Below are 27570 nucleotides of genomic sequence, written 5' to 3' on the forward strand. Positions count from 1 at the left end.
AGGACACCCAAGGACTCCATCCTCCGGCCCCAGCAGCCGCCCCTGCCCAGGGTTCCGCCTGATGGTTTGCTGTTGGTCTCCGCCGCCGACCTGGCATCCGTTCCGTCGGCCTCATCGGGCTGTCCCTGCTTTGTGGAACACGCTGACCCGGGGAAGGTGTCTGCCTCCCTCATCAGACTGGACGCCCCTTTCCCTGCTCGGCCGCCGGCCCACCTGGGTAGCAGCGGGAGCAAGGAAGGACAGTGGCTCTTTGCTGACGCCCTGAGCTGCCTCCTCTGCAATGCTTCTTGGAAAAACCCCGGGGGACACCCCACTCCCCATCCACCTGGAGAGGGTGGGAGTCGGCAGCCCTGGGTGAGCAGACCTTGGCTACCCATCTGTTCTCCCATGTGTCCAGTGGAGAGAATGCGGCCCAGCCCCCCACCTCTCAGACCCCGTTCCAGGGACATCCCGTGGCTCCACAGAGCCGTCTCCTCCCTGGACAGAGCAACCCTCACGCCTGCACGCGTGGCCCTGCGTCACTGCCTGCACTGGCCGTCTCCGTGACTGTAGAGCAGGGTGTCCCGAAGGTTTTGCGAATCAATTCACTCAAACAGCTAAGCACAGCGCTCAGCTCAGAGTGAGAGCCACATCCCTGCTGGCTTCTAGTCCCCAATAGGCATTGGTAATAAGCTGCCAGTTTTCTCTATTTTTAACCAAAGCAAATGTTTTCTATTTTCCCACAAACTGAAGAGCGTTGAAATGTTTGTTAGCAGCAACAGTGGGAACCGTTCTATGAGAAGGTGACACGTGGTCCTAACAGCAGTTGAAGGGGCCAGCTCCGGGAAGGCCTAGCGCCGCGGCTGACCGGCCCCTCGGCCGTGCCGGGATCGTGTGCGTTGCAGGACGGGGCACCCGGCGTGGTGTCCCTCCCGCTGAAGCCACAGTTGTTAAGGAGCCCTGGATTTCGGAGAAACAATGAATCCTCTTGGAGCCAGGACCTCTCCAGGGATGGGTCCTCTGCACACCTCTGGGCCTGCAGCCCCAGCCTTCCTGAGAGGGGCCCAGATCCGGGAGGAAACACGGACGTTCGGAACAGCAGGAGCTGGTGTGTGGTTTTTGGAGGGCCCTGAAGAAAAGATCACAGGCCTGAGTCAGACTCCTGGTTCCCGTCCAAGCTGTGCCATGTTCTGGCCGTGCGATTCTGCAGACGCCTCTGTCTCCTTCCAGACCTCGGTTTCCTTGTCTTTAAAATGGGGGCAGCCGCGAGAGCCACGGGGGCTCCCGTGAGGACGCGTCGCCTGGCCCAGGGATGCACGTGTGGTGTTTGTCACCCTCTCTCTGGCTCCTTTGTGAACAGCAGTGCCTTCTCTCATTCTGTGTGGTTTCCTAAGTGTCATGAGCCTTAGCATTGATGGCCTGACCGGATTTGGAGGAAACAGGTCGTAATTTCACAGCCTTTCCAGCTGGGACTAAATCACCGTGTCCATCTGCCCTGCCTTCGTGTGGCTGGGTATCCTGTATTCCCCTCCTTGGTTGCTGGAACAAATCATGGCAAACGCAGTGTCTTCAGACAACACAAGCGTCCTCTTCCCAGCCCAGAGTGCAGGGGTCTAAAAGGACGTGCAGGCTGAGCTCCCCCGGGAGGCTCAGGGAGGAGCCGTGTCCTGGCCCTTCCGGCTGGGGTCCCTTCCGGCTGGGGTCCCTCCTCCATCCTGAGAGCCGGCCGCGCAGTGTCTTCTGAAGTCAGGTCTCCCTCGGCCCCTCTTGCAGGGACGCTGTGGTCTCTCCTTCCCCAGAGCCTCAGTCACATCTGCACTGTGCCTCCCGCCACGCGAGGCAGCAGTCACAGGTCCTGGGGTTCAGATGCGGACAACTTTGGGGGACCATTATTCTGCCAGCCACGAAAGGCCTGGGAGAGGTCAGCTCAGTCGTCATTCCTACTTTAGTGTGAATAACCACAATTAGTACACCTCCTGTGTTGTTTTTCAGAGCTGAGGGAAATCCTTCTAAGGGAAGGGGTTTGGGTGTGGCCAGCTCTGGGGGGAGGGAGAGAAGGATGCACGGTGTTGGGGGCTGCAGGCAGCTCCTGGGAACTGGTCCTGAGCAGACCCCAGAAGATGTGGGCATCACGGCTGCTCAGTGCCCCCCTGGGGGCTGCCTTCCTGCGCCTGCCTTTCCGGCGCCCTTTGAGGCCCAGGGAGGCTGTCCTGGCAGGTAGAGCCGTGACGCCTGTGGGGCCTTCCTTCGTGAGGAGGAGAGCACGAGAGCCTTCCCGGGCTCGGCCGCCAGGATTTCACCCGGTTCTGCCGAGTCCCCCTCCTCATGCCCTCAGTGGGACGCTGACCTCAGAGCTGCGTCCTGGGCCTCTTTCCTCAGCTGGGCTTTTACAAGGGCGACAAGCCCAGTTGGGAGTTTTGAAGTCAGCCTTTAAAAGTCTTCCTTGCTGCCCACGACTGAGGCTGGGCGTGGCCGGGTGCAGCTTGATCTCGCCTCACAGGCAGTGGTGGGGGGTCCCAGGCCCCGACCACTCCCTGTATTGGGGGTGGCTGGCCGAGGGCAGGGCCGGCGTGGCAGGACCGGGACTCCTCTGAGCCCTGGTCTTCTGGGGCCTCAGGCTGTGGGTGTCTCTCGTGTCTGACACAGGAGGCTTTGCCGAGAAGGTGCTTGGGGAGGAGTAGCTGCTGCATGGGGTCTGTGGCCCCCGGCACCATCGGGGCATCCCCGGGCCCTGTGTCTGCCCTCAGCATGTGGCTCCTTCCTGCACAGTTCAGTAAGTGACTTAGGAAGAACAGAAAGGCGGGTGTTGAAAATCTGCCCTGTCCTTCCCGCTCTGAGGCTGTCCTTCTGGCAGAGTCACGTGGAAGGTTTGGGACGGACAGCCCGGCCCAGGCCCTCCCTCTGTGGGCCAGCGAGCTCCCATCCCTGCCGTTTCTCCGAGATGAGTCCCGAGAAGCCCACGGCACTGCATGTCTCATGGGGACCTTGGCACCCCCTTTCCAGGAGCCCGCAGGCCAGCACCCCTCTCAGCTGCGTTGCAACCCTGCAGCTAGGCAGACAGGGTGGGGCTAGGCAGGGAATGGGCCACAGTCATGCCAGGAATGGGCCACGGGCCACTTGCTTCTCGGAAGTTCCCTGTGTGTTGAAAATGAGAGAAATGTCACATCACGTTAGCCCAGGCTGCGGCATTTTCAAACTGTTTACACTGAGCCCAGGCTGTGGCATTTTCAAACTGTTTACACTGAGCATGCTGGTGTCTTCTGCCTCCACGGTCTGGGGTATCCGGCGCCTTCTGAAATGCCAGACACACGTGGACTGTCGATCTGTGAGCTCAACCCTGCAGCCCAGTGGAGCCCGTGACGTGAGTGTGGGTTGCAGTAACCGGACCTATGTCCACGTGAGGGGCTGCGCGTGTGAGTCTCGGGACAAATGCACCTCCCCCAACCCCCGGGCAGGGGAAGTTCTATTCCACCCTGCACGTAGTCAGCTTGTTTGTTTTAATAATTTCCTTCTTCGAATGTGATGCTTTGTTTATCGTCACATAAAAAGCAAAACCAGACCCCCTCCCTGAGCCCTGCCGAGGAGGTCCTGGGTAGCTGGCGCTTCCCTGAGTGGCAGCCCCGTCTCCTCCCGCTCGGGTGGGGCCCGTGGCCTTGGAGTTGCTGGAGCAGCCGGTCAGCTCAGCTTGCTGCTGGGAGGGACAGTCTGTCTGGCCTAGGTTGCATGGAGGGTCAGTGGCGGACGGGGCTGCCCACCTGTCCCACTCGCTGGTAGTCTCCTGGCAGGCTGACCATGCTGGTGAGGACTGTGACTTCTGGGCCTGGGCCCAGGGCTCCCAGCATGCTTTGGACTGACCATTCCTGTTCCAGGAAACATTTGGGCGACTGCCCTGTCTCCCCCAGCCACGGTACGCTCTGCTGCTCGGCCAGCCCCGCTGGATCTGATAACATCTTTCCACATTTCAAACCCTGACTCCTGGAAAAGGAGACCATGCCTGTCACCTGCCCTCCTCACCTGGCATACCTTCTGTCAGGGCGCCCAGGAAGAAGGAGAGGCTGCCAGGTGACCGCTTCGGCCGAGTTCGTCCCCTTCCGTGCAGAGGGTTCAGTACTTTTCCAAAGCCTTTTTCCCGGGGGCTGAATCAGCAGCATCCCCTCCTGATCCCTGTGCAGAAGGGAGGCTGAGCGGCTCCTGGCCGAGGTGAGAGTCGGCCTGCTGGTCTCCGCCGAGGACGCCCCTCTCATCTCAACCTTGCAGGTGCGGGGAGAAACATCCCAGTCTTCCCAGGCTGCCCAGCACTGCTGGCTTCTGGCAACTCTTGAGGTGTCCCTTGCAGCCCCTGTGAGCCACCTGGCTCTGAGAAGCCTGCGTGGCTAGGCCAGGGGATTGAAGCCACAGCTGCCTCCTGCTGGCACCAGTAGACCCGATCTTCTCAGGCGTTTACTGGCTGCAAAAATTTCCCCCCTTCCCCTCGCCCTCACCTGGGGACCCCCTGGGATCGTCTTGCTCCCACTTCTTACTCTGCAGAAAGGGAAACTGAGGCCTAGGGCCACCCAGCAAGCACTCTTTCTGCTCCCCTCATGGGTCAAGGGATGTCTCACCAGGGCACAGCAGAGAACTTGAGGGTGGAGATGATGATAAGGATGGTTGATGGTCGGGGTTTCATGCGGAGGTGAGGCGGGTGCCCTGGAATCTGGGGTCCCGGTGGCTGTCAGGGTTATGGTCGGGGTTTCATGCGGAGGTGAGGCGGGTGTCCTGGAATCTGGGGTCCCGGTGACTGTCGGGCTCATCTGAATGCGTGGCCAGAGGGCAGAAGACTCCAGGAGCATTTCAGAGCCTCTTCCAGGAGTGGGACATGGACAGAAAGCGTGTCATCACCACGTCTCTGAACTTCCTGGACGGTTCTAGGAAAAGAGGCCTCCAGAAGCCAGGGACAGCCCGCAGGTGGCCTGTGAGGCAGATTGGCTTGGCCTGGATGTCAAAGCTGTGAGGATCCCAGAACAGGCTGCCTCGGGGCTGGGAATAGAGCTGCTTGTTTTGTGAACAGCCAGCATCATTGGAAAGCCCCAGGTATGAAATGCAGGGATCAGGAACTGTGCTAGAATCAGATTGGCCTCGAGGCAGGGCCTGGTCCCTTCTCAGTGCAGCAGGTCTTGGAGCCACCTGGATTCCACGTGCATGAACTGCTCAGAGGAGTAGGCAGGGGAAGGAGAGAGGGACAAAGGCCAAATCATTGGCAGATAGAAAAGCTCACATTTTAGCATCACACACGTTGTCACTGTACCTCAGGTGATGATAGTGCAGTATGCATTCACAGCAACAGTGGTGGGGATGATGGTGATGACGGTGATGACGGTGCTGATGGTGATTGTGGTGATAATGATGGTGATGATGGAGATAATGGTGATGGTGATGATGATAACGATGGTAAAAATGATGACGGTTACATTGGTGGTGATGACCATGGTAGGAGTGGTGGTGATAGTGGTGATGATGATGGAGGTAATGGCGAAGGTGATGATGATGGTAGTAATGATGGTAATGATGGTGGAGGTGATACTGATGGTGATAGTGATGATAGCCATGGGAGAGCTAATGGTGATAGTGATGATAATGGTGATGAAGGATGGTAATGACGGTAGATGATGATAATGATGATGATGATGATGATGGTGATGGTGATGATGATGATAAGGATGATAATGATGGTGGAGGTGATGATCATGGTAGAGGTAATAGTGATAGTGATGATAATGGTGATGAAGGTAGATGATGATGATGATGATGATGATGGTGATGGTGATGATGATAAGGATGATAATGATGGTGGAGGTGATGATCATGGTAGAGGTAATAGTGATAGTGATGATGATGGTGGAGGTGATGATGATGATGATAAGGATGATAATGATGGTGGAGGTGATCATGGTAGAGGTAATAGTGATAGTGATGATGATGGTGGAGGTGATGATGATGATGATAAGGATGATAATGATGGTGGAGGTGATCATGGTAGAGGTAATAGTGATAGTGATGATGATGGTGGAGGTGATGATGATGATGATAAGGATGATAATGATGGTGGAGGTGATGATCATGGTAGAGGTAATAGTGATAGTGATGATGATGGTGGTGGAGGTGATGATGATAAAGATGATAATGATGGTGGAGGTGATGATCATGGTAGAGGTAATAGTGATAGTGATGATGATGATGATAAGGATGATAATGATGGTGGAGGTGATGATCATGGTAGAGGTAATAGTGATAGTGATGATGATGGTGATGGTGATGTTGATAAGGATGATAATGATGGTGGAGGTGATGATCATGGTAGAGGTAATAGTGATAGTGATGATGATGATGGTGATGATGACGTTGATAAGGATAATGATGGTGGAGGTGATGATCATGGTAGAGGTAATAGTGATAGTGATGATGATGGTGATGGTGATGTTGATAAGGATGATAATGATGGTGGAGGTGATGATCATGGTAGAGGTAATAGTGATAGTGATGATGATGGTGGAGGTGATGATGATGACGATAAGGATGATAATGATGGTGGAGGTGATCATGGTAGAGGTAATAGTGATAGTGATGATGATGGTGGAGGTGATGATGATGATGGTAAGGATGATAATGATGGTGGAGGTGATGATCATGGTAGAGGTAATAGTGATAGTGATGATGATGGTGGTGGAGGTGATGATGATAAGGATGATAATGATGGTGGAGGTGATGATCATGGTAAAGGTAATAGTGATAGTGATGATGATGGTGATGATGATGATGATAAGGATGATAATGATGGTGGAGGTGATGATCATGGTAAAGGTAATAGTGATAGTGATGATGATGGTGGTGGAGGTGATGATGATGATAAGGATGACAATGATGGTGGAGGTGATGATCATGGTAGAGGTAATAGTGATAGTGATGGTGATGGTGGTGATGATGATGTTGATAAGGATGATGATGGTGGAGGTGATGATCATGGTAGAGGTAATAGTGATAGTGATGATGATGATGATGGTGATGATGATGATGTTGATAAGGATGATAATGATGGTGGAGGTGATGATCATGGTAGAGGTAATAGTGATAGTGATGATGATGATGATGGTGATGATGATGATGTTGATAAGGATGATAATGATGGTGGAGGTGATGATCATGGTAGAGGTAATAGTGATAATGATGATGATGATGATGGTGACAGTGATGATGATGATAAGGATGATAATGATGGTGGAGGTGATGACCATGGTGGTGATGATGATGATAGAGGTGATGGTGGAGGTGATGATGATGTGGAGGTGATGGTGGTGATGGTGATGGTGGTAGAGGTGACATTGATAGAAATGGAAGGAACGAGGTGGCAAGAGCTCAAGGCTGCAGATAGATCTAGACTTCTCTGGACAATTCTTTGACTGAGTCCTCATTCATTCATTTGTTTAGGAAACACCTGTTCGGAAGCAAGCCCTTGGCCAGGCATGTGATCCAGAAAACTGAACACTCTTGCCCTGGGGCCCTCCCCTCTTGAGTCCAGCAAACAATGCCACCGATTGTGGCCTGGGCCAAGCACTCCTTAGGGAAGAGCCACATTCTGCCTCAGGCTCCAGGAAAGCCCCACAGAGGGGCTGAGACAGACCATGGCAGGGCTGGCAGGGGGCACATGCGAAGGCAGCGGGCGGGGGGCTGCGGGCTTGAGTCTGGCTTCCTGAGCATGTCCTCCCTGTGCCTGGGTGGCACAGGTCTCCCGGGTGGCACAGGTCTCCCAGGTGGCACAGGTCTCCCAGGTGGCACAGGTCTCCTGGTTAGCACAGGTCTCCTGGTGGCACAGGTCTCACTGTGTCATCCAGGCTGGATTGCAGCGGTCACTTCAGCCTTGGCCTCCTGGGCTCAAGTGATCCTCCCGTCTTAGCCTCCTGCGTAGCTGGGACCACAGGTGTGTGCCACCACGCCCAGCTGATTTTTTTATTTTTTGTAGACCTGGGGTCTCACTATGTTGCCCAGGCTGGTCTTGAACTCCTGGACTCATGCTGGGCCGTTCTGGGGAGTCACTGTGCAGACGTAAGGCTCGAAGTTTACAGAAAAGAAATCTTGCCTCCATCTGGAGTTCCCTGTTTCCAGCTAAAAGTTACTAAAATCTAGTAGAACTAGAGTTCTGTGGAATGAGTTTTGCTCAAAGCCAATCCTTCCAAGTTGAAAACAACGACGGCTTTTTAACCTCAAAAATATCCAACACTCCAGAATTTACCACCCCTGGAACTGCGAGCTGACTGCAGCAGACCATTTGGTTTGACCTTTAGCGTTTTAGAAAAATGAAATCCATTTGCCAGCGCTTAAAACCCGGGAGATTCCACAAGGTCTAGATTCTTTCTCTTGAACCTCAGGATCCCGGCCAGTCTGGGCCTCGGCTCTGCAGGGCGACCCTGGCGGGCAGCATGTTCAGTTTGCCGCCACACCTGCCACTGCCCTGCCCTGCACCCCGACCCTCCTTTGCTGCTGGTTTCAAAAGTGCACAGAGATAGCAATGGCCACAGACCCAGTGGGGTTATGAAGCAAATGTGACCTTCAGGCGCCAGCCCACCATCCGCATTTTATTTTTAAGTAGCTCCTGGAATCCTCATCTGGCCTTGCGCCTACCCAGGGCCCTGTCAAGGCGAATATTATGTGGGATCGTGGAAAGTGGTCTGTTCTCAGAGTTTCTAGCAGCCGAGACTAGTTCTTAAAAAGGCCGTGGGTGGTACGCATCTTTAACCCCCCACAAGAAACGTTCCGGGAACACGGAGAATTGTGGCCACAGCTTTCTGAGAACAGCGTGGGAGGACGGGAGCCACGGGCTGGTGTGTAATTGACGGCCTGTGACCCAGACGTGGTCCCCCCGAAGGGACGTGGACATGCCACACAGGACCTGTGCCCCGCCGCGCTGTTCGTGTGGCGATGATGTCGGCCCGTGGCAGGGCCAGGATGCTCCCAGGAGTCGGGCGGACCTCCGCTGTGTATATGGAAGGAAGGACCCGGCCGGGGAAGCCGAGGGCTGGGAAGGTGACCGGGGCGGCGTCTGGAGTCTGCATTGCTGGAGTGTTGGAGCCCAGACGGAACACAGTCTGCCCTGAGTGGGAGGTGTGGGCTGCAGGGCGTGCGAGCTGGGGATTCCCGCCAGCTCTGTTTCCAGCACCTGGAAAGGTCACCAGAGTTTGAATCTGGTAAATTCTTCCTGGATTGGGGGCTGAGTTCCCTCCCTGGGCCTGGCCTGGGTGGACGCCCTGGGACAGGCTCTCCCTCCAGTGGAGGCAGGGGCCGGCCTTGGTGGGGGAAGCATGGCAGGGGCCGGCCTTGGTGGAGGAAGCATGCTTACACGCTTACACGCTTACGCGCTTACACACTTACGCTCAGACACGACCTTGACAATTCCTCCACATTTCCACCATGACCACATCGGTCAAACACTTGCATGGACCGGCACCTCACAGGGCCCTGCGGCTAGGCCCCCCTTCCCCTGGAGTGTTGGCCTGAGATACAGGAGCCCTGTGGTGTTTACAGAATGGCACTGACCTTTCATAAACAGCCCCACCTGTGGCCTCCTGTCCCTTGGCCAGGGTGGAGGGACAGGGCGGTGCCCACATTGCCCTTCTTGGGCTCTTACTGTGGGAGGCGTCCACGGCAGAGCCAAGGGGTCCTGGAGGCCGTGGGGGAAACCAGAGGGTGGGCGGTGCCAGGATGCACACAGCAAACCGGGGCTGAGCCAGGCCTGGGACACCGAGCCCAGCCTCTCCCCTGCGGTGTGACTGTGGGTCCCAGGGTGGACGTGCCGGGGCCCCCAGCCAGTGCAGGAGAGGCCTTTGAGCAGCTTACCTGAGAAGGGCCCATGGGGAGCTGGGACCCCCGGCCTCCGTCGCACGGGCCTGCGCTGCTCTGAGGGCCCGTCGGCAGCTGGGTCAGGGCCACGGGGAGCTGGGACCCCCGGCCTCCGTCGCACGGGCCTGCGCTGCTCTGAGGGCCCGTCGGCAGCTGGGTGCCCAGGGTCCCGAAGGCTCAGGGTGGCCCTGAGGAGGCTGGAGCTTCACCGCATTTTTCATATGAGGAACCCAGCACGTCCCGCCTGCCTCCGGCCCCTGGAGGCTTTCTCAGTGACAAACCGTTTCTGTTTCTGTCTTGTTTTCTCAGACAAACGAGGGAGCAGGAGACGCCCCCTGACTTTTTTTATTTCTCTGACTATGAGAGGCACAATGCGGAGATTGCTGCCTTCCACCTGGACAGGTGAGCCCTTCCTTCCTCCCTCCATCTGCGCTCCCGTGCGCTCAGACCCACCAGTGAGCGGGGCTGTCCTGCACTGGACACAGCAGGACGTCATTGTCACCTTTGTCACCATCAGGCAGCGCCGGTGCCTGCTCTCCCCCCACCCCGAGTGCTGCCCTGAGCAGGGCCCTCTGTGTCATCGTAGCCCACACAACACGCGGTAGGGAGAGCCTTTCATATCCCTCTTTACAGATGAGAAACTGAGGCTCTGTGAGCGGCGATTTGCCCAGGTTCCCATGCTCCTAATCATCCCTCTGTCACCGAGGGAGAGGGCGCCTGCCCTCAGGGCACCTTAATCCAGATGGGCCCCTCCTGCACCCCCACAGTTCAGGCAGACGGGAGGCACAGAAGCTGCTGTGCGGTCGCTAATAGAGGAAAAGGAAAGAGGGAAGGAGGCAGGGAGGGAAGGGGGAGTATTAGGTGCTGCGAATCTTAACACAGAGACTCACAGAGCACAGACTTCTCTGGGAGACCAAAGCAGGCTTCCTAAGGAGGGGGAAGCGATGCTTGTGATGAGGGGGCCTGGGAGGCCCCACGGTTGCCTGTCTCCAGAGGGGCCGCCCCAGCCCAGCAGAAAGTGAACCCCTTGTGAGGGTCAGCTTGGCCCTGCTGCTGGGAAAGTGGGGGGTCCGTGTTCAGTGCCCTCCAAGGGCAGTTCACGGGCCTGGCCCAGGTCCAGAGGGGCCCCGTGGATTGAAGGACCTTGCCCTGGTGCAGTGGAGGGAGGAGGCGCCACCCTCAGCCCCCTAGAGCCTCCTTGCCTGCCCTGCACGGCCCTGACATGTCCCAGCCTGGGGTGTGGCCCCAGGGCCAGCAGCATTGGGGTTGCCCTGGGCTAGTTGGAATGCAGAGTCCTGGGCTCCACCCAGACCTGGGACAGAATCTGCATTTTAACAAGATCCCTAGTGACGCGGGCGTACATTGGAGTTTAAAGGGCTTTTTTAAAGATCAAAGTCTTCTGTGGTGACTATAGAAATCGCCAGAAGCCAGATTTTCCACCATTTCAGCTATCTAGAACAGCCTGAACCCAATCTAGAACAGCCTGAACTCAAAAAGGGCTTTTCTATGAAAAGAAAGACAGGGAGGGTCATTAGGAAACAGCCCCCCTCGGGTCAACCTGTTTATAAAACAGGACACAGAGCCCGGCACCCAGGCGAGCTGTCTGACAGGTGGAGGGGGCGGGTGCTCCACGCAGAGGCGTGGTCGGGCCTTGGGTCCCGGGTCGGCCCTGGCAGACGGCCCACGTCCCTCCACACCTGGTCACCTCGCCTCACAGGACAATCACCACGTCCTCTGTCAGCAAGAAAAGCTCTCGCCCTGCATTCTCCATTTAATTAAGCGAGTGGGAGCCTGTGGTGTGGTTCAGAAGGAGTTCCATTAAAAGTGGCTCCTTTAATTTAATTTTGTTTTAAATTTAGCCCTGGAATGAGGGCAGGCTTTAGCTATGCAGGCGGTTGGTGCTGTGTGCCCATCAGTGAGGCATCGCCAGCCCCAGTCCCTCAGGGGCCTCTCCCACCCCCATCACCACGGGGCCAGGCAGAGCCACTGGACCTAGGGCTGGGTTTATTCGGAGGCAGGGAGACAGAGGCCGGCTCGGCCCCACAGAGCACAGACCCTCCCCTGCCCGTTTCTTGCCAGGATCCTGGACTTCCGCCGGGTCCCTCCCGTGGCCGGCAGGATGGTCAACATGACCAAGGAGATCCGGGACGTCACACGGGACAAGAAGCTCTGGAGGACCTTCTTCATCTCGCCAGGTAGCCTGGCACGGGGGCCCGCATTCACCTCCCCAGGTAGCCTGGCACGGGGGCCCGCATTCACCTCCCCAGGTAGCCTGGCACGGGGGCCCGCATTCACCTCCCCAGGTAGCCTGGCACGTGGAGCCCACATTCATCTCTCCAGGTAGCCTGGCACGGGGGCCCGCATTCACCTCCCCAGGTAGCCTGGCACGGGGGCCCGCATTCACCTCCCCAGGTAGCCTGGCACGGGGGCCCGCATTCACCTCTCCACGTAGCCTGGCACGGGGGCCCGCATTCACCTCCCCAGGTAGCCTGGCACGGGGGCCCGCATTCACCTCCCCAGGTAGCCTGGCACGGGGGCCCGCATTCACCTCTCCACGTAGCCTGGCACGGGGGCCCGCATTCACCTCCCCAGGTAGCCTGGCACGGGGGCCCGCATTCACCTCCCCAGGTAGCCTGGCACGGGGGCCCGCATTCACCTCCCCAGGTAGCCTGGCACGGGGGCCCGCATTCACCTCCCCAGGTAGCCTGGCACAGGGAGCCCACATTCACCTCCCCAGGTAGCCTGGCACGGGGGCCCGCATTCACCTCCCCAGGTAGCCTGGCACGTGGAGCCCACATTCATCTCTCCAGGTAGCCTGGCATGGGGAGCCCACATTCACCTCCCCAGGTAGCCTGGCACGGGGAGCCCGCATTCATCTCTCCAGCTAGCCTGGCACGGGGGCCCGCATTCATCTCTCCACGTAGCCTGGCACGGGGGCCCGCATTCACCTCCCCAGCTAGCCTGGCACGGGGGCCCGCATTCACCTCCCCAGGTAGCCTGGCATGGGGGCCCGCATTCACCTCCCCAGGTAGCCTGGCATGGGGGCCCGCATTCACCTCCCCAGGTAGCCTGGCACGGGGAGCCCACATTCACCTCCCCAGGTAGCCTGGCACGGGGGCCCGCATTCACCTCCCCAGGTAGCCTGGCACGGGGGCCCGCATTCACCTCCCCAGCTAGCCTGGCACGGGGGCCCGCATTCACCTCCCCAGCTAGCCTGGCACGGGGGCCCGCATTCATCTCGCCAGGTAGCCTGGCACGGGGGCCCGCATTCACCTCCCCAGGTAGCCTGGCACGGGGAGCCCACATTCACCTCCCCAGGTAGCCTGGCACGGGGGCCCGCATTCACCTCCCCAGGTAGCCTGGCACGGGGGCCCGCATTCACCTCCCCAGGTAGCCTGGCACGGGGGCCCACATTCACCTCCCCAGGTAGCCTGGCACGGGGAGCCCACATTCACCTCCCCAGGTAGCCTGGCACGGGGGCCCGCATTCACCTCCCCAGGTAGCCTGGCACGTGGAGCCCACATTCATCTCTCCAGGTAGCCTGGCATGGGGAGCCCACATTCACCTCCCCAGGTAGCCTGGCACGGGGAGCCCACATTCATCTCTCCAGCTAGCCTGGCACGGGGGCCCGCATTCATCTCTCCACGTAGCCTGGCACGGGGGCCCGCATTCACCTCCCCAGCTAGCCTGGCACGGGGGCCCGCATTCACCTCCCCAGGTAGCCTGGCATGGGGGCCCGCATTCACCTCCCCAGGTAGCCTGGCATGGGGGCCCGCATTCACCTCCCCAGGTAGCCTGGCACGGGGAGCCCACATTCACCTCCCCAGGTAGCCTGGCACGGGGGCCCGCATTCACCTCCCCAGCTAGCCTGGCATGGGGGCCCGCATTCACCTCCCCAGCTAGCCTGGCACGGGGGCCCGCATTCATCTCGCCAGGTAGCCTGGCACGGGGGCCCGCATTCACCTCCCCAGGTAGCCTGGCACGGGGAGCCCACATTCACCTCCCCAGGTAGCCTGGCACGGGGGCCTGCATTCACCTCTCCAGCTAGCCTGGCACGGGCGCCCACATTCATCTCTCCAGGTAGCCTGGCACGGGGGTCCGCATTCACCTCTCCACGTAGCCTGGCACGGGGGCCCACATTCACCTCCCCAGGTAGCCTGGCACGGGGGCCCGCATTCATCTCTCCAGGTAGCCTGGCACGGGGAGCCCACATTCATCTCGACAGGTAGCCTGGCACGGGGGCCCGCATTCACCTCCCCAGGTAGCCTGGCACGGGGGCCCGCATTCATCTCTCCAGGTAGCCTGGCACGTGCCCTGTGCCCCCTTCCACACCAGGGTGCTGACTCACAGTGCGTTCCCAACCCACCTCCCACGTAGGGGTGCCCTGTGCCTCCTTCCACACCCGGAGTGCCAACCCACAGACAGCTTCAAGGTGCCACCATCAGCGTTTAACCGATGTCCTTCTGTGCACAGAGAGGCTGTTGCTTCCATTTCTTTGTTTATTTTAGCTGGTGAAACGGTTCACTTTTGGGAGGTCCTAGCCTCTCCAGGAAGCCTTCTCCAGGTGGCCCAGCCAGCAAACATCCATGGGACCTCCCCACCCAGATTTAAACACACCCAGCAGGACCCCCGTTGTATAGTAACAGGGTGGGCGGCCTCCCCGGCCTCGGCGAAGTGGCTGGACTGTGAGCAGGGCTGGCCCAGGCCCCTGGTCCCTGGTGCCCTTGAGGGGATACAGGATGGCCTGAACGTTAGGCGGGAATAGATGTCTTTGTTGGTGCTGAGGTTTATAAAACCTTCAAGACTCTACGTGATAAGTACAGCGCACACATAAACACGTGATTTTCTACTTAATTATCTACCCAGGTTGCTTTAAACCCGACATTTGGGCTGGGGGGGTGGCTCACGCCTGTAATCTCAGCATTTTGGGAAGCCAAGGTAGGAGGATCACTTGATTTCAGGAGTTTGAGACCAGACTGGGCAACGTGGGAGACCCCTGTCTACAGGCAATTTAAAAATTAGCCAGCCGTGGTGGTGCTTATCTGTGGTCCCAGCTACTCAGGAGGCTGAGGCAGGAGGATTGCTTGAGCCCAGGAGGTGGCGGCTGCAGTGAGTGGGGATTGCACCACTGCACTCCAGCCTGGGCAACAGAGTGAGACCCTGTCTCAAAAAAAAAGAAAAGAAAAGAAACTGGCATTTGTGGCTCTGCCGAGGGCTCAGTCCTCCTCTCCAAGCGCCTCTCTGGCGCCAGGCCCCTGCTGCACAGCCTGTTCCCATTTCCGCTGCTCACCTGGCTGAGCTCTGGGGACACTCTCCTACCTGTCCCGGACTCGGTCCCCTATGTTTCCATCTTGAAGGTCAAGAGTGGTCCCAGCGATGGTGGGCACTGCAGAATGAAGGGACCCTCACCCCAGGAAACCCTGCAGAGCAAGGTCCCCACTGGGGAGGGGCCCTCCGGATCGGAGGCTCTCACTGTAGGGGGCCTCAGCCGCCCTCCTGGCTCATCTGTTTAATTCATGCAGATAAAATCCAATTAGGGCCCCTGATTAGCTGCGTCTTCAGATTTGCTGGCACATAAAACCTTGACCTAAAAGCTCATTTCCTGCAGATGTTTCAGATAGATGTACGGACTCTGCGCTTTCTCTTAATGCATTCATGAATTTGTCAGAACCCGGCCCCCGAATCCATGATTTAATTAAGCTCGTTCCGTCAGCCAGGGCTCACCGAGATCCTCATTTGCTTTCTTCCTCTCAAAGCCCATTAATGAGAGAAAAATAGGACAGAAAGCTCCACATAGGCGGGAAGAAGGGCTCCCTTCCCTGGCCCACTGGTGCCTGGCCCTACACACCGGGAATCGGGGCAGAGGCAGAACCTGAGCGTGGGGGTCTTTGAGGGCTCCCCGGTCAGCTGTGCCTGAGCCAGGCACACCTCCAGTGATGGGGAACGCATTGGCTCACAGACAATTCAGTCCCTGTTTGGATGGCTTGAGCTGTCCATCTTTTTTAAGGGGCTGAAACTCGCCTCCCCACCCTGGGAGTCCAGGGCTTCCTAAGCACGCCTGAGCTCCGGCCGCTGTCAGCCCTTGGGTCGACCCTGTCCGCACTATCCAGCCACCGCCTCCTGCCCCACCGTCCACAGGACTGACCGCACTGCAGCCCGCCATGCACACCCTGGTGCCCACGGAGGCTGGGCTCCGCTCCAGTGATGCCTGGATGCCCGACTGCTTCTTATCCACGTCTTTTTACAATTTTTATTGCAACTTTTACGGTGATGTATTTCAAAGGTTCCAAAGACTGACATTCCCCATCCTCAGGTGCCAGCGCCCCATGCAGTGACTGTGGGAATTCCTCCAGCTTAAACTCCATTCTCTGCATTGCAGACCAAGCTCTCGGTTCAGGACCGATTGAAAGAGATGGTCACAGGGTCACGCAGGGAGGGGTCAATGACGCCCACTGATGCTGAGAACATGCCCTGCCTAGCTCTGCTCAGAGCAGCATCTCCGGAACTCCTCATTTTGTTGTAAAATGAGCCTGTGGGGGCAGGTCGTTTCCTCCCCGTTTCTAAGGTCTTACTGAGTGGCCGGGCACAGCGGCTCACGCCTGCACAGAGTGGCCGGGCACAGCGGCTCACGCCTGCACAGAGTGGCCGGGCACAGCGGCTCACGCCTGCACTGAGTGGCCGGGCACAGCGGCTCACGCCTGCACTGAGTGGCCGGGCACAGCGGCTCACGCCTGCACTGAGTGGCTGGGCACAGTGGTTCACACCTGCACTGAGTGGCCAGGCACAGTGGCTCACGCCTGCAATCCCAGTACTGGGAGGACCCCTTGAGCCCAGGAGTTCAAGATCAGCCTGGACAACATAGCGAGACCCCATCTCTACAAAAAATGAAAAATTAGCCAGGTCTGGTGGCGTGCGTCTGTGATTCCAGCAACTCAGGAGGCTGAGGCAGGAGGATGGCTTGAGCCCAGCAGGTCTAGGCTGCAGTGAGCTATGATCGGGCACCACTGCACTCCAGCCTGGGTGACAGAGTGAGACCCCATCTCAAAAAAAAAAAAGACTGAGTTGATTATTAGTCCAAGCAGGTGAATTAAGTCACCTCTATGTCCCATGTTGGCTGACACTTGGAATCCCCAGGTCCTCAGCAGGCCAGGGAGAGTGGTCACCGGAGCGCCCCTGAGCTCTGTGCTGCAAGGCGGCCATCGACCACCTTTGGTGCCGTTGCTGGAATCCCTTCTCACGTCTCCCTGGAGCCAGCACTTTGATTAAGCGCTCCGGCAGCTTCCCTGGCCACTCCTGGTTCTGGATATTAGTTGCGTTTTCCAGGGCAGCGCAAGTTTCTCCCCTGAAATCCAAGACTTCCTCGGCCGCCAGAGGCCCCAACAGTTCCATGTCCCTGCCTGGACAGACGAGTCCTCGCATCTCCCAGAGCAGCCGGGCCCAGCATTGTCGGGCGCCCCTGAACGCAGCCCCCAGAACCCCACTGCTGCCACTCGGCCGCGCTGCCCTGTCAGCCCGATTTCTTCCAGAAGCCTCTGTGAGCATTTGACTTTCTCCCAAGCAGCAGGGGCCCAGGAGCCCGGATTCCCCTTTTAGAGAACAAAATCTGTTCGGATTCGTTGGCTCCACTTTGCTTTGCCTGTGTCTCCCGACCACGGATGCCAGGTGAGCTCAGAGGCCCTGCCGGAGCCGAGGGAACATCAGAGGGCTGAGCCCACGGCAGACACCCCCTCGGCCTCCCGACCACAGATGCCAGGTGACCTCAGAGGCCCTGCCGGAGCCGAGGGCACATCAGAGGGCTGAGCCCACTGCAGACACCCCCTCGGCCTCCCGACCACAGATGCCAGGTGACCTCAGAGGCCCTGCCGGAGCCGAGGGCACATCAGAGGGCTGAGCCCACTGCAGACACCCCCTCGGCCTCCCGACCAAGGATGCCAGGTCATCTCGGAGGCCCTGCCGGAGCCGAGGGCACATCGGAGGGCTGAGCCCACTGCAGACACCCCCTCGGCCTCCCGACCACAGATGCCAGGTGAGCTCAGAGGCCCTGCCGGAGCCAAGGGCACATCAGAGGGCTGAGCCCACTGCAGACACCCCCTCGGCCTCCCGACCACAGATGCCAGGTGACCTCAGAGGCCCTGCCGGAGCCGAGGGCACATCAGAGGGCTGAGCCCACTGCAGACACCCCCTCGGCCTCCCGACCAAGGATGCCAGGTCATCTCGGAGGCCCTGCCGGAGCCGAGGGCACATCGGAGGGCTGAGCCCACTGCAGACACCCCCTCGGCCTCCCGACCACAGATGCCAGGTGACCTCAGAGGCCCTGCCGGAGCCAAGGGCACATCAGAGGGCTGAGCCCACTGCAGACACCCCCTCGGCCTCTCGACCACGGATGCCAGGTGACCTCAGAGGCCCTGCCGGAGCCGAGGGCACATCAGAGGGCTGAGCCCACTGCAGACACCCCCTCGGCCTCCCGACCAAGGATGCCAGGTGACCTCAGAGGCCCTGCCAGAGCCGAGGGCACATCAGAGGGCTGAGCCCACTGCAGGCACCCCCTCGGCCTCCCGACCACAGATGCCAGGTGACCTCAGAGGCCCTGCCGGAGCCGAGGGCACATCGGAGGGCTGAGCCCACTGCAGACACCCCCTCGGCCTCCCGACCACGGATGCCAGGTGACCTCAGAGGCCCTGCCGGAGCCGAGGGCACATCAGAGGGCTGAGCCCACTGTAGACACCCCCTCGGCCTCCCGACCAAGGATGCCAGGTCATCTCAGAGACCCTGCTGGAGCCCAGAGCACATTGGAGGGCTGAGCCCACTGCAGACACCCCCTCGGTCTCCTGACCACAGATGCCAGGTGACCTCAGAGGCCCTGCCGGAGCCCAGAGCACATCAGAGGGCTGAGCCCACTGCAGACACCCCCTCAGCCTCCTGACCACAGATGCCAGGTGACCTCAGAGGCCCTGCCGGAGCCCAGAGCACATCAGAGGGCTGAGCCACTGCAGACACCTCCTCGGCCTCCCGACCAAGGATGCCAGGTCATCTCGGAGGCCCTGCTGGAGCCCAGAGCACATTGGAGGGCTGAGCCCACTGCAGACACCCCCTCGGCCTCCCGACCAAGGATGCCAGGTCATCTCGGAGGCCCTGCTGGAGCCGAGGGCACATTGGAGGGCTGAGCACACTGCAGACACCCCCTCAGCCTCCTGACCACAGATGCCAGGTGACCTCAGAGGCCCTGCCGGAGCCCACAGCACATCAGAGGGCTGAGCCCACTGCAGACACCCCCTTGGCCTCCCGACCAAGGATGCCAGGTGGTCTCGGAGGCCCTGCTGGAGCCCAGAGCACATTGGAGGGCTGAGCCCACTGCAGACACCCCCTCGGCCTCCCGACCACAGATGCCAGGTGACCTCAGAGGCCCTGCCGGAGCCGAGGGCACATCAAGGGCTGAGCCCACTGCAGACACCCCCTCGGCCTCCCGACCAAGGATGCCAGGTGGTCTCGGAGGCCCTGCTGGAGCCCAGAGCACATTGGAGGGCTGAGCCCACTGCAGACACCCCCTCGGCCTCCCGCAGCCTGAATGACCCTCCCGTGGGGTCAGTCAGAAAAGGGAAAATCCCATCAGCCAGGAACAAGGTGAGGGGGCGAGAGGTGGCCAAGGCCAGTGCTCGGGGAAGGTGGGCTCTGGGAGGGGGAAGCAGGAGGCTGAGCCCCAGGCAGCCCCCTGCCCCGCGTAGGGATTGTGGAGCTCAGGTTCAGAGAGGGCAGTTAGGACCCCAGCACCGCACAGCTGTGTAGGGGCCGGGCCGCAGTCAGAGCCCGCATCTTCTAAGCCCCAAACGCTCACAGAACACACTCCCCTACTTCTCACGTAAGTCACCGTCTGCACGTTGCAAACATCCCAGAGGTGCACAGGTCATCCGCGCACAGCTTTGCATTTCTGCAAGGTGAGCGCCCCCAGGACCAGGCCCAGGTCCCCAGCAGCTCCGGAAGCCACTCAGCCCGACACAGCCTGGACAGAAGGGCTTTGCCATCATCTGCTTCGCCTTTTTTCCTGCCACGGTGGCCTGGGCTGGGCAGGGCGGTCCTCAGGACTCTCTCCAGTGCTGCGTCCAGCTTAAATGCAGGTTGAAGGAGACACGTTTCCAGCGATGGACCCAGTTCGGGCACCCAGAGCCGCTGCCCTAAGTAACAGTGTCCGCCGGGCCCGCAGCTGTCCAGGGCACAGCTGTCCAAGGTGGCAGATGGCAGACGTCCGCCTTGCAAAACGCTCCTCCTGCTGGGTCAGCCCCGACACAGTCAGCGAAAGGAATGGTGGGAGACGCTCGAGCCGCAGGGTGAAGGAGCCATCTTCGTGCTTGCCAGGAGCCACACTCTTGCCTGTCTGCGCTCTCCAGGAGGCCAACCATGATGCCATTTCCGGGTGACTGGAGGAGGCAGGATCTCTCCTGGGTTTGTCCGCTACCCTGGCTTTCTCCTTGCTGTTTGTGTCTTTTATTATTACTAAAATGGAAAAGGACTCACGCTCCTTCCTCCCAGAAAGCCCCCACTCCAAGTGCAGGGCAGCCTTCGTTACCTGGACAGCTGCCTCCCGCGGCTTCCTTGTGTAATTCCCAGCCTGTGATGCCGGCATTGCTGGGACCCCCGCTTCCCGGCTTCCTTGTGTAATTCCCAGCCCATGATGCCGGCGTTGCTGGGACCCCCGCTTCCCGGGCGAGGGGCTGGGCACAGAGCAGGGAGGCACTTGCCTGAGGTCACACAGCTCCAAGCCCTCCTAACCCCGCCCGGGAGGCCCCTTTAATACCCGATTTGGATCTGCAAAGAGAAATGGCTGTGGGCCCGAGAAATGCCTTTCTCTTTTAACACGATACCATCTGAAACCGGCTTAGGCGAGGACGGGAGGCTGTTAACAGCAGACGAATTTTAAGCCTCCAGCCAATGAGCGCTGGGATGAAGATTTTCCTCCTGAAATGGAGCTCCTGCCCCGATGGGGGTTGCCTCGTCCGACTGTGGGCTGCCGATTAATCTGTATCAGCACGAGACAGGATTGCAGCTGGTCTTTCCTTGATCGTTCGTTCTTACAATAATGACCCAGCGTTGGCAGTGGGGTGAGGGGGCGCGGGAAGGAGGGGGCAGGCAGGTGATCGGGGCGTTGGAACCAGACCAGCCGGGACCTGCCGGGTGCGTGGGGTGTGGTGGGGGCCAGGTCGGCCTGGCACCCACCCCATTTCCTCTCCGAACCTCAGCTTGTTCAGCTAAGAAAGGGCAGCCGGGACCGGCCACCCTCCTGTTCACTCCGCTGGGAAGCGCCCTGCCGAACCTGCCTTCTGATCCCACGGGGAGCCTGCCCTGCAGCCAGGAGAGACCCCTGGAATCACTCAGCCCAGCTGCATGGCTCAAGGAGGGGCCCCTTTGGCTGAGACGTCAGCCCTGTGCTCAGATAGCAGGAATGCTGGGACTGGGGGAGCTGTGAGTGAGGTTCGGGGCTCCGGCCCCAACAAAACCACGTTCTCACCAGTTCTACAGCCCCAGGCTTCCCAGAGTTTCTCCACAAACAAATAAAGCAAGAAAAACTAGATTTAATCAGCAAATAAATACAGGAATAGCGCCGTCGGCCGGGCCTCCAGCATCAGAGCAGTGAACCCGCACTGCTAGCGGGCCTGGACAGTGCTTGAATTTTTCTGATTATTCTTTCTTTATTAAGGTATAATTCATGTACCACAAAATTTACCATTTAAAAGCGTACAGTTCCGTGGTTTTTAGTATATTCACAGTGGTGTGCAACCATCACCACTGTCTAAATCCAGAATGTCCTGCTGACCCCAAAAAGGAGCCCCGTACCATGAGCAGGCGGTCACCGTTCCTCACCCCGCAGCCCTCGACGACCAGCGTCCCACCCCCAGTCTATCTGGATTTGCCTGTTCTGGGCGTTTCATATTAAGAGGGTTGTACGAGGTGTGGCCTCCTCTGTCTGGCCTCCTTCGTGGAGCACAGGGTTCTCGGGTTCAGTGAGGGCTTCATTCCTCTTCTTGTTTCATTTCGTTTCGTGTCATCGCGCGGATGGACCATGTTCACCTGGCGTGTCCACTCCTCTCTTGATGGACATTTGGGTGGATTCTCTCTTTTTCAGCTGTGGTGAGTGGTGCTGCTGTGAGCATTCCTGTCTGAGTTTTTGTATAGAAATGTTTTCTCTTCTCTTAGGGGTTTACATGGGAGGGGAGTTCCTGGGTCACGTGGAAACACTGTGTTTAATCAATCGGGGGCTGCAGACCGTTTCCGCCGTGGCTGTGCCGGGTGCACCCCCCGCCAGCAGCGCACAGAGGTGGCGGTTCCCCCGTCCCAGCCGGCAGCTGCTCTTTTGATGGAAGCCATCCCAGCAGACAGGAGATGGTGCCTCACTGTGGCTTTGATTTGCATCTCCCCGGTGACTCACGATGGCGCCCGTCTCTTCTCATGCTTGTCGGTCATCAGGGTCGTCTTTGGAGAATCAGCTGTTCAAGCCCTCTGCCCATTTATTAGTTTTTTTTTGTCTTTTTGTGATTGAGTGATGAGAGTTCTTCATACACTCTAAATGCTAGATCCTCAGATGTGCGGTTTGCAAACATTTTCTACCATTCTGTGGATTGTATCTTCACTTTCTTGACAATACGAATGCATTTTTTAAACGACTAAACGTTGGCCCTAGGGTTTCCATAGACCAGCCCCTGATTTTCGAGGGTTCAGGCCGGGCTCTGCCTCTGGGGAGCTGTGTGGCCTCGGGAAGTCAGCTCTGTGGGTTCATTTTTCTGTACCGTGGGGTGCAGGTGTTTGCTGGGATTGATGGGGGAACTGTGGGTGAGTCCTGCCCGTGAGAAGCACCAGGCAGAGCCCAGCCCGGCCTTGGGGGCCGTGAGACCACAGGTGAGGACGCAGCCCCGTGCGGCCCTGGTAACCCGCAGCCTGTCCCTCCCCAGCCAACAACATCTGCTTCTACGGCGAGTGCTCCTACTACTGCTCCACGGAGCATGCCCTGTGCGGGAAGCCAGACCAGATCGAGGGCTCGCTGGCGGCCTTCCTGCCCGACCTGTCCCTGGCCAAGAGGAAGACCTGGCGGAACCCTTGGCGGCGTTCCTACCACAAGCGCAAGAAGGCCGAGTGAGTGCGGGGCCGGGGGGCTGGCGTCCGGCCACCTTTCGGCGGAGGGAGCTGGGCCTGGGCGGGCATGGGAGGGTCAGCGCCCACGGGGGTGGCAGAGATGGGTGCAGAGCCTGCTGTGCGATGCTGGCCTGTGTGAGACGACTGCTTCCTGACGAGACGGTGGCAGAGGGCGTCCTTACTCCAGTATTTCCATGTGCTTCCCTGACCCGGGCCGGCCTGCCCACCAGGTCCCTCGAATCGGGGCCTCTCAGCGTTTGAGCTCTGCTCTCGCCCCGTCCCTCTCCTCACTCCTGCGGGAGAAACGGCCCCTGTTCTTTCCTCCCCACATTGTCCTCGTGAGTGTGGAGTCCAGGTCCTGTTTCCCCACAGAGACTCTGCAAAAAACACGGGGCCCAGAGGTGAAGGCAGCTCCAGGTGGGGTCACCCCGGGGCAGGGCAGAGCGGCTCCGTCCCCTCCCACACCCGTGCTCCCACTACTGCAGCCTCAGCGCCGCGGCCCGGGCGGGTCCATCTGCAGACGCCAAGGTCCCTGCCACAGTATTTCTCTTCTGCTCCTCACGGCACGCGCCGGGCTCCCCAGAATCTGGCCTGAGCCCCCCGTCTCACGCTGGCTCCCCACAGGTGGGAGGTGGACCCTGACTACTGCGAGGAGGTGAAGCAGACACCGCCCTACGACAGCAGCCACCGCATCCTGGACGTCATGGACATGACGATCTTCGACTTCCTCATGGGTACGTCCCGCAGGGGCACGGGGTCCCCGTGTCACTCGCCTTGCGTGGAGCGGATGCACGCAGGGCTCTGCAGGGCACACTCCGTGGCACGGCCCGGCTGCGGTCCTGTGGCCTGTGAAGGGGCCAGATTGCTTAGAGGTCACGCTGGCAGGAGGAGACACCACTCTGCAGAGCACAGAGGCCTCTGAGCTACGTGGCCCGGCTCCCCACGAGCTGTGACACTTTCTGCCTCTCTCCGCAGGAAACATGGACCGTCACCACTACGAGACTTTTGAGAAGTTTGGGAATGAAACGTTCATCATCCACTTAGACAATGGAAGAGGGTGAGCATGTCCTCGCCCCTGCACACCCAGGGAAGGGCCGGCCACCTCCCAGCTACCTGCAGCCCACCTGAGACCCTGGGGACGGGGGGAGCAGACCCTCCAGTGGAGGGATGGGAATGTCGCAAAGGCCCATCTCAGAGCCAGATGCAGAGGGCGGCCCCAGGCCCCAACCAGGAGGGAGGGCCACCCCGGGAGTGGGACCTCCGAGGCACAGGAATGCTGCAGACCAAGTCCCGGCAGAGCTGGTGTTACCTGGGAAACGGAGGCCAGGAGAGGCTGCTGGTAGGAAGAGCAGGACCGTGCAGAATAGATGGGCCTCTGCCTGCATGCGGTACCTGGAGCCAGCCGGCCGGGGATAGACGGCCTCTGCGGCCGCTACTGGCCTGCCACGGGGGGTCTTGGGCGGCGCTGTGAGACCCTGGTGACCAGGGAGGGTGACCCCTAATAAGCAAAGCACGGAGGCGAGTAACTCGGGCAGGAGGACGTCCATTCCCAGGCTCGGAGGCCTCAGAGAGATGGACTTTGGGCACCTCAATAGCTAAACTGTGGGCTGACGCTCCCTGGAGCCATCTCAACTCGGCTGCCCAGGACCCTTCCCCAGGCCAGAGGCCAGGACCCCACATACAGGGCTGGGGACAGGCAGGGTGGACCCACTGCCTGGGGTGCTGGAGATGGGCGGGGTGGACCCACTGCCTGGGGTGTCGGGTACAGGCAGGTGGACCCATGGCCCAGCTCCCAGCCCAGCAGCCTGTTAGGAACCTTGTACAGGGGCCCTTGACAATTCTGCTTTTCTTCTGGAAGGTTTGGGAAGTATTCGCACGACGAGCTCTCCATCCTGGTGCCGCTACAGCAGTGCTGCAGGTACAGCCCCTGCGGGAGCCGGCTCCAGCTCCACCCTCCTCCCTGCTGCGCAGGAGATAGAGGAGGCCACAGCCTTCCCCACCCCACCCCGGCCATCACATGGGAGAGAAAAGGCACTGAATTCAACCACAGCCCCGAATTCAACCACAGCCCCAAATTCGACCCACACCCTCACTCGGCGGCCTGGAGGCGCAGACCTCACCCGCCCACCACCCCAGGCCCATCCAGCTCGAGCCCTCTCGACACTCTGTGTCCGTCCTGCCACCCCAGTTACAGAGAGAGCTCGAGGCCAGGGCAGACGCCAGCTGAGACACAGGGACCCTGCTCCCGCACGCGGCTGCCGGTCTCTGCCACTGCCACCTTCCGCGGGGGTTCAGACCCCCTTTCCCCCGTTTCATGGCTGGGGACGCAGGCTTGCAGGGCAAACGCTTTGTACTTCTCTAAGGAGGCATCGCAGCGCCCGTGTTGTGCGGATGTGCTGAGCTGGGGTCGGTCTCCTGGGTGAGCGGGCCGGGCCGCCCTCCTCACCTCCCCATCCTCCTGCCGGGCCCCTCTGGGAAATACACCGGCCACCACATCCTGCAGGGGCACCCTCATCCCTTGTGCAGGTGAGAGGCAGCAGACCGCGCCGGAGCAGGTCACACAGCCCGGCGGCTGACGAGGTGTTGGATCACAGGCCCCTCTCTCACGGTCTCTCTCGTCTCTGCCGTCTCTGTCTGTGCCTGTCTCTGTCTCTCTCTCTGTCTGTCTCGGTCTGCCTGTCTCTCTTTATCTGTGTCTCTTTCTGTCTGTCTGTCTCTGTCTGTCTGCCTTTCTCTCTCCCTCTGTCTCTTTCTCTCTGTGTCTCTCTTTCTCTGTGTATGTCTCTGTCTTTTTCTCTCTCTCTGTCTCTGTCCCCCTCTTTCTCTCTCTGTCTCTCCCCCCACTCTCTCGATCTCCCTCTCACTTTCTCTCGCTTTCCCGTGGGCAGGCATCTCCCCTGTCCCGTGCCAGGCCTGACGCCCTTCTCCTCCCCAGGATCCGGAAGTCCACCTACCTGCGTCTGCAGCTCCTGGCCAAGGAGGAGTACAAGCTGAGCCTGCTGATGGCCGAGTCTCTGCGGGGGGACCAGGTGGCACCCGTGCTGTACCAGCCGCACCTGGAGGCCCTGGACCGGCGGCTCCGCATCGTGCTAAAGGCCGTCCGGGACTGCGTGGAGAGGGACGGGCTCCACAGCGTGGTGGAGGAGGACCTGGACACTGGGCACAGAGCCGCCTCGGCGAGGTAGTGTCCGCCGGCCGCTGCGCTGCCCGGGACGGAGACAGAGGGGCCGGACCTCCCAGCAAGCGCTGCCCGGGATGGAGACAGAGGGGCCGGACCTCCCAGCAAGCGCACGCGCCCGTCGTGAATTCAGTGAATTCAGAGGCAGGACGGGATCATCCGGAGTCGGGAGCTGCTGCCACAGGAGGCGAGGCTCCCCAGGTCTCACAGGACACATTTTGTCAGTGTTTGACCAGAAAAGCTTGGGAAGGAAGCGCTGTCTGTGCTCACGGACAGAGGCGGCCGGCGCCAGAGGCATTCCATCCTTTCTGTAGGGAAAGGAGCCTTTATTTACTATTTTGTATTTATATATGATGAATAAGTATATAAACAGAGACGTGTACGCAGACGCCAATCACCTACCAAACCAAACACGAGGACCGCCCTCCCTGGTTCTGGGGGCCCCTCAAGGCCAAGCTCACCCCTCAAGTGCTCTCACACTCGGGACCTAATTCAAGTAAAAACCCTTTCTCCTTCCTGGGGCCTCGGCTCCTGGAGGGCTGGAGGGTCTCGTCTGAGGACGGGAGGAGGCTCTCGCTGGACGTCTGGCCTGTGCGCTGGTGGACGGATGCCTACGCGGTTTTGGAGGACCCGATGACCAGGCGTCCTGCGAGTCCGCCCGCTGGCCTGCAGCGCCCACCTCGGACTTGGCTGTGGACGGTTGGTGCAAGTGCATCCTGCAGGGCTGGCTGTGCGCAGCTGTGGGCTGACCTTTGCAGAGTTTTGTGGAATAGTTTGCAATGTGATAAAAGTGCAATAAAGGTACAGCAGATGTGTGTCGGCCTCACGGGGCGGGTCCCTCACACCCTGGTGTGTGGCTGCCTGTCCACCCCCTCTCCAAAGAAAAGCCAGTCCTGGAACCAGGCGTGGCCAGGAGTCGGCATTCAAGGTGGCCTGGACCCGAGGCCTGCTGGGGCCAGAGGGGGCTGCCTGCCAAGCCCTGGTGCAAACAGGCCAGGTGGGGCCCCACCTCCAAGGCAGGGCGGTCTGTCCTGGGCTGCTCTCAGAGGCTGGGGCCGCGACCCAAAGCTGCGGTGGCCCCGAGGGCAGCCCCTGTCTGTAGCCCTGGCATGGGCGGCTTCCAGTGTTCCAGCAGGACTGGGCAGCCATGTGTGGGGCAGCTGCCCCGGGGCTGTGGTGAGTGAGGGGCACCGTGAAGGGTGCCAGCCCCTTCCCACTGCTGGCCTCGGGGCTGCAGAGATGGGGCTGGGCTGCCAGGCCAGCGTCTCCCCTGCTGGCACCGTGTGAGGGGCAGAGGCAGGAGCCAGCATCCTGGCTACCACCTGCCCAGGGTCACATGGCCCAGGAGCCCTAAGAAATCAGCTGTGGGGCCAGTCACTGTGGCCCCCTCTTCTAAGAGCCTCTGCATCCACTCACCTGTCCATTCC

The 27570-nt window shown here is 59.7% G+C and overlaps 1 protein-coding gene across 1 annotated transcript in view; it reads left to right on the forward strand.

Annotated features, from left to right (window-relative positions):
* FAM20C (FAM20C golgi associated secretory pathway kinase) overlaps positions 1 to 26958 on the forward strand; it is a 69162-nt gene extending 42204 nt beyond the window's left edge. Inside the window, exons 4-10 of the mRNA XM_063815131.1 lie at positions 10156 to 10248; positions 11926 to 12041; positions 22785 to 22965; positions 23590 to 23699; positions 23941 to 24022; positions 24824 to 24883; positions 25901 to 26958. Of these exons, the coding sequence (XP_063671201.1) occupies positions 10156 to 10248; positions 11926 to 12041; positions 22785 to 22965; positions 23590 to 23699; positions 23941 to 24022; positions 24824 to 24883; positions 25901 to 26150 (892 nt within the window). The 3' untranslated portion in view covers positions 26151 to 26958. The remainder of the gene's footprint in view (positions 1 to 10155; positions 10249 to 11925; positions 12042 to 22784; positions 22966 to 23589; positions 23700 to 23940; positions 24023 to 24823; positions 24884 to 25900) is intronic.
* Positions 26959 to 27570: the final 612 nt, after the last annotated feature.

This window comes from Pan troglodytes, chromosome 6 (assembly GCF_028858775.2).
Source record: "Pan troglodytes isolate AG18354 chromosome 6, NHGRI_mPanTro3-v2.0_pri, whole genome shotgun sequence".
NCBI lineage: Eukaryota > Metazoa > Chordata > Mammalia > Primates > Hominidae > Pan > Pan troglodytes.